The sequence below is a fragment of the Zonotrichia leucophrys genome, chromosome 1A (genome assembly GCF_028769735.1).
Source record: "Zonotrichia leucophrys gambelii isolate GWCS_2022_RI chromosome 1A, RI_Zleu_2.0, whole genome shotgun sequence".
Classification (NCBI taxonomy): domain Eukaryota; kingdom Metazoa; phylum Chordata; class Aves; order Passeriformes; family Passerellidae; genus Zonotrichia; species Zonotrichia leucophrys.
In genome coordinates, this window is record NC_088170.1 from 9,035,677 (window position 1) to 9,042,196 (window position 6,520).

The window sequence follows — 6,520 nt, forward strand, 5'->3', positions numbered from 1 at the left end:
GCAGTGCTGGGACACTGGAGCAGGGCTGGCACAGTCCCCTGCTGCCACCCTGGGGAGAGGCCAGACCTTTGCTTTTATTGAGGATGCTTTTTGAAAAGCAGTAAGGAAGAGATGCTCTTGCTCATCTCTTAACAGATGTCAGTGAAGGCCAAACCTTTGAATCTAGGCCATATCTAACAGCATTTTTTCCCCTTCATGGACTTAAATTCAGCATTTTCCAAGTGTTGTCAAATAGAGCCTCTTAAAAAACTACTCTTCACCTGACTCCCTGTGAGGCTAAAGCAGTGAGTAGTACTTGAAAAGGAGTATTTTGAACCATATAATTTGATAGCATTAAATTTAGTATATTTCCTCTTGGCCTTTATTTTTTCATTGAACATTTCCCTCCCCTTTATTCTTACAATCCTTTCTGCTCAGTTGGTCATATCATACACCTTTCAGGCTTTTTTTTTAGGAGCCATGGAAATATTTGCCCAGAATGGGAACCTGTGCTGGGGTAGGGAGCAGCTCCTTCTGCACCTGAGCTCCTCCAGCTGTAGTACCTGTGGCTGGATGATAGTATTGAAAGGCTGTTCTCTTTCCCCCTGGATCTTTTCTGATCCTGTGTTTTTTCTTTTTGATTTTATGGCCTTTTGCAGAGGGATTGGTGTGAAGCTGGATAGCTTGGTGTGCTTCATAGGGAAGGAAGGGGACAAAAGATTTTTCATTCACACTGTGTGTTTCAGCATGTGCTATCATTTAAGGAAGTCAGAGTGCTGTCTAAGACCTAATTTTGTCCTTGCCATAGATGATAAATGTAAAGCAAACATCTAGTCAGGGATTTTTGCCCAGCCTCAGGAAGGACCGTCTTTCCTCCAAATATTTCAACTTGTGCCATATTCTATTACAGAGGTTGTGATAACGTGGAGATAACTATATTTTTCCCTCCAAATGAAAGCAGAAACAATGCTGAGACCTTGATTCTTTGCTTTTTGGGGTCAGGAAGTTTGTCCAGAGGAAGAGAGGGCTTCCTTGCCTTGGCAGCTTCCTCCACACACTGGTGCAGGCAGGGCTCTGCCTCTGGGGCAGGGGCTCTGATGTCCCTCCAGAAATACTGTGTGGCTGCCCAGAGCACCCTGATCATGGCAGGATGAGCTCCTGGGCTGCATTTGGAGGTGGGGAGGTTAAACCACCCCAAAGTGACTCTCTTCAGGAGTTATAACCACACATTGTGCACTCAGCTCTTTGCCTGGCTTCTCCCTTGAAGCTGCTGTGAGCTGCTTTCCTCTAGTGGATAAATCATGTTGTGACTTATCCATTTGTCTGCTATTTGCCTTTAGTAGATAAATCTCTGGTGTTTAAATAACAGCTTGGGCTAAAATTATAATTTTTTTTTAAAAATCTGTTTTGTGGACAAAGGACTTCACAGACATGGAAACAGACCTTGAGGCCATTAACTAAAGGAGGAAACACTCTGGCTGGGCAGGGAAACTTCCCCTGTTGGTCTGGATGCCCATCTTGGTAGCCTGAGACTTGATGCGTTTTTGGAGATGCTGGAAAGCTTTTCCTAAGAAAAGGGGCAGCAGGAGTTGAGGCACTCCTGATTCCCTTGCTTCAGTAGTCACAGGCAGTTAAAGAAATAGTTTCAAGTTGAGCTAAAAGAAAAGATCCTCCCTGCATCACAAAATCAAGAATTAGAGAGATTTGGAAGTATTTCAGATGCAGAAGAAAGTGGCTTTGACCTAAAATGAAACATTTCATTTGTGATTGTAAAATCTTAATTTTTTAAAATCCTTTTTGGTGATCCTCCTGAATGAAATAATTTTGCAGGCATTGACTGCAATGATTTGTTTTGAAAATCTCAAAATTTAGGAGTTTTTTTGAGGCTCTCTTTTCTAGGCTCTTTTCTGAGGCTCTTTTTCGCTTTTCTACAAATTTTTCATTGTAAATGAAAAGCTGAATTTTAGCTGAAATTTTAGCTGCATTTTAGCTGAAAACTGCTATTTATTTCCACTTTTATAACAAGCTTAGAGGAACAAACTTCTCACAGCAATAGTTTGTGAAAAGAAGAAAAGTTGCTGCTTTATTTCTGTTCAAATTCTGTACGAAAATAAAACCTCAAAACAACTCACCCATGCAGTCTGGGCCCCAGTGTCCCTGGCAGCACTCAGGTTGCTCAAATTCCTTCACGCAACGGTGTCGACAGCCCGAAAAAGAAAGTGTGTGTGTTTTAGTTTCCAGGTAATACCTGTGGGGAAAAAAAAAAAAGTTAGAGCTGTTTTAAAATACTTAAAAGCCTCCTGTGGAAGGGAAATGAAATTCTTAAGTTCTTATTCTTTCAGTGGCAAACAAGAGAACTTTAAGCTTGGTTGCATTGATCTACCTTTTTTCTTCTTCATTAAAACATGCATTGGATGTCAAGGTCTAAAAAGATCCTTGGAGCTGTTTCTTTTAAACAGTGTATTTATCTTCCCACCCCAGCCTAAATACAGCCGATTTCTCTGATTTTTGATTTGATACAGTATTTTAAAAATTGTTTAATATCAAGGTTCTTTAAATTCTGAGTATGCTGAAAATAGTTATATTTTCTCTAAAATACTGCTTCTTTTCCCCAGTTGGAATGGCAAGACGTCAAATTGATATTGATATTGAGATATCTCTTCTTGCCCTTCACCCCCACAACTTCTTGATCTAGAAGTGTGAAAAATACTTTATTTATATTATATATAAGATTAACACCTAAATATAGTATATAAATTTATATTTTTGTATCATTCATATCCAGTATGCAGAATAAATATAGAAGAGAGTATGATTCTATTCAAGAGAAAATCTGTTAGACCATCAATAACAATGTTTATTTTCCTCTTATATCACCTGCTGTTTAGCTTCAAACATCAAACACCCTGAATGCAGCTTCAGTTCTGGAGTTGGTGAAGCCAATGGTAAATGTTCATAAGAAAATTGCATAGACTAGAGAGTTTTTGATGTGTATTATTATTTTATAATATTAGAAACAGTATTAATATTTTTATAATATTAGACAATACTGATATTGTTTTATACTAGAAACAATATTAATATCTTTATAATATTGGAAACAACATTAATATTAATTCATATCAGAAAACTATTAATATTTATAATATAAACACACTATTAGAATAATTACTAATTATTAATATTACTATTAATGAACATTAATATTAATGAATAGTAATATCAATAAAATAAATACAATATTAGAAGAATTAAAATATCAATATAAATAAATAAAAATAAATAAAAATATCAATATAAATAAATACACTATTAGAAATATTAATATTCATTAATATTAAAATTAATTAATATGAAAAACAGTATTAATGAGAAGCTCTGGCAGAGCAGGTACCTGCAGTCCGGTGTCCCAGTCCCATTGGTAATTTTGGTGTAACCAGCAGGGCACTGGGTGTCAAGGTTTAAAGAGCAAGGCACACATTTGGTTTTCATCCTAATGAGCAGCCTTTGGTCACATTGCTTCTTCACCTGCAATAGGAGCAGAATAATTAACAAGAAGGAAAAACACTACCCCAAGTGACATTGCTGAAAAATGACAAATTTAACTCCGCTTTGTGCTCACTCACAGCTCTTTTCTGTTCAGCAGGAGCTCCTTGTTTTGGAGCTAAACTAAGAAATAGGCCACACATTAGAGCTTTTCCTGCACAAAATATATCCAACCACTGCAGGATAAACCCTTCTAAGTGTAATATTTTTCCTAACAGTGCTTTATCAACAAATGCTAAGTTTGTCAGACTTAAAAGCCAAATTACAGAGACAGCATCAACCGAGGGAGTGTTAGTTCCAAAGCTGCTGACAAGTGCCTTCCCCACTCAAAGGCAAAATTAAACAAGGTGTGGAGAAGGCAAAATTAAATCAGCACCACCATACTGATCTAAAGGGCTGTGGGTGTTTTTTTCAGACTGGTGTCAAAGACTGACATCTTGCTTTGCATTCAGATCTGGTGAAGGTTTTGGGCCTGGCCCCACCACATCACTTAGAGAAGAGCAGGCCCGTATTTTTTTGTTTTGTTTTGTTTTAACCTGTTTTTATGCGTCTATTTTAAAGCAGTAAGTCTTTGCTGAACTGCATCTATTGTTGCCTTTATTTTCTTTCTTGTTGTTATTTATAGAAGTAAGTTCCCTGTTCACAAATGGTGAGAAATGACCTAATTCAGAGTATGGTTTTTGAAAACCAGCAACATAACCCAGTGCAGCCCAGACCTTCTGGGCACTCATGCGATGCTGCAGCCTCTGCAGAACCTCACAGTAGGTCTGGGTGGGTACCCAGGCATCTTGGGCAGGAATTCCACAAGTCCCATGGTGGTTCTGGATGAAGTCCTCACTCAGTTTTACAGCTGGGCATTTCAGCAGCAAAGTGTGTGAGGATGTATCACAGATACTGATAAGGAGATTTAACTCCATAACCTCAGAGCCACTATATGTGATTGATTGCCACCACCCACATAAAACCACATTTCAGCATCTATTTAGTTGTCAAATTTTAGTTTTCAGAAGTGCACTGTTGAACCCTGACCTGGGTAACATTGAAATATTTGAAATATTTTTGTTGCGTAGATGCTTTTCAGGTGTCATTGAAGTAAACATGTGACCTTTTCCCAGATGCGGGTATAAAGTGAATACAGCTTGAAAAAAATTTGGTTGTCATCCAAAAGGCACTCTACCAAATTTTCATTTTTGGAACAATAAAATTAATTGGGTGTTTTGAAAAGGAAAAATTTAAATAAAAATAACTTATGCCCTTTCTCTACCACCAGCTGTAAAACGCTATTTGTTTTGGAATGGTAACATTATTTCTAGTTTCTCCCAATTCCTCATTTTCCCTTTTTGTTTTTAGAGAAAATGGAAGAAAGTTGGCTTTTTAGTGACTCTTCTTTTTAGTTTTTTCTTTTTTAAGAAAAACATATTTCCCAGTACTTTTTGTACATTTCAGTATGTTTCCATTTAAAAACTGCAACCAAGCAACAACAATAGCAACAAAACACCTGAGTGTCTTCTCCCTTCCAATTCCTCTCTTTTTATTTCCTTTTCTAAATCTGTTCTGCCTCTCTACAAGGGTGATGAAAACAGGTGTTGTGAAATTCCACAGATTCACAGTATTTGTACATGACAAATGCACGACTTCCCCAAAGGTCTACAAACCCTTTAATTATGTTTATAACTTTGTGTTATTTACTTTACATAGCTCAAATCCTTCAATTTTTATCCCTTACCTGTCTAAAATAGCTTTTCCTCCTTTTAGTTAGTAGGAACAGATAAGTTTTGCTATAGAAAAGTTTCTGATTTCTTCTGACTTGTCAGAAATCCCAATCAATTTCTTCTGATAAATGCATCATTTAGTCTTTTACCACATATGCCAGTTTTAGAGACTTTTTCAGTGTACTCATGCTATATCATTTGAGCCAAATTCTCATACAGAATAAACAGATGCATTTCTCTTATTTCAGAGGACTGAATTACAGAGCTCTCAGGTTATAATTCATTGTCATATGCACCAGTATCTGTTAAAGTGGGTTTTTCTGCCATAATATACAGTATATGATAACTGTTCTCTCTATAACACAGAGTAAAATAGACAAATAATAATCCATTATGTAAAAAGCTGCTTCTTACCTCATCTTGGACTTGTGATGTCAAACAGAGTTTCATTGCAACCAAAAAAGCAAAAAAGAATAAAAACCCTGGACTTTTTTCCATTGTGAACTGGACTTTTTTCTTTCAGAGCCGTCCAAGCATGAAAATTCAAATTTTGACATGAAATGATTGTTAGAGGTGCTGTTTTTTCTGCATTCTCAGGCAAATACTTTTAGCAGGACTCCTGTCTTCCCCAAGGTAAATCAGTGAAGGATAAGGCATGCAGAGCTTGCCTAGGCAGGAGAGATTCCAAAATGCAGGGAATTTGCTGAAAGCTTTCACTAGAAAGCTGAATAAAGCCTCCCTCACTGAATGACAGGATATCCTGACAGGGCTCTCATCATTTATTCCTCTCTCTGGAGCTGCTGACAGTACAAACCCAAGGACACTGAACTGTTATGACAGAGGTGAGCATGGATAGGAGGCTGCAATAGCCACTGGGCTTCTTATTATTACAGTTATTTAACTCATCTAAGGGAGAGCAAAGGATCTCTGCAAATTGGCTTATCAGCCCTAATAACATAAGGATAGGTCACCCAAATGTGGTTCTGGGAGAAATACTACAGATTTTATCTCAGGAGGCCAAAAGAACCTCTTCCAGGTTAGCTACATAAAAAGGGGTATATTCTTCTCCCTTTTTGCTATTTTTGTTAAATAATTTTGACTGATTTTCTGGAGCTAAGCAGAAGAAAATTGATTCAGCTATATTACTTGAGTGTGGTTGGGAGAAATGAATATTCAGATATTTTGAGTATTTTGATTTGCCAAAAGCAAGACTTATTCTTTCTTCTCAGAGTTTTTCAGCTCATTTCCAGTGCTGCTCTTTGCCACTGCTCTGGTCAGCCTTG

General features: G+C 37.3%; 1 protein-coding gene across 1 annotated transcript in view; it reads right to left on the reverse strand.

The window, feature by feature from the left end:
- STAB2 (stabilin 2) overlaps window positions 1-5,735 on the reverse strand; it is an 82,635-nt gene extending 76,900 nt beyond the window's left edge. The window contains exons 1-3 of the mRNA XM_064729959.1: window positions 5,652-5,735; window positions 3,374-3,507; window positions 2,112-2,227 (exon numbers count right to left, since the gene is read on the reverse strand). Coding sequence (XP_064586029.1) covers window positions 2,112-2,227; window positions 3,374-3,507; window positions 5,652-5,735 — 334 coding nt within the window. The remainder of the gene's footprint in view (window positions 1-2,111; window positions 2,228-3,373; window positions 3,508-5,651) is intronic.
- Window positions 5,736-6,520: the final 785 nt, after the last annotated feature.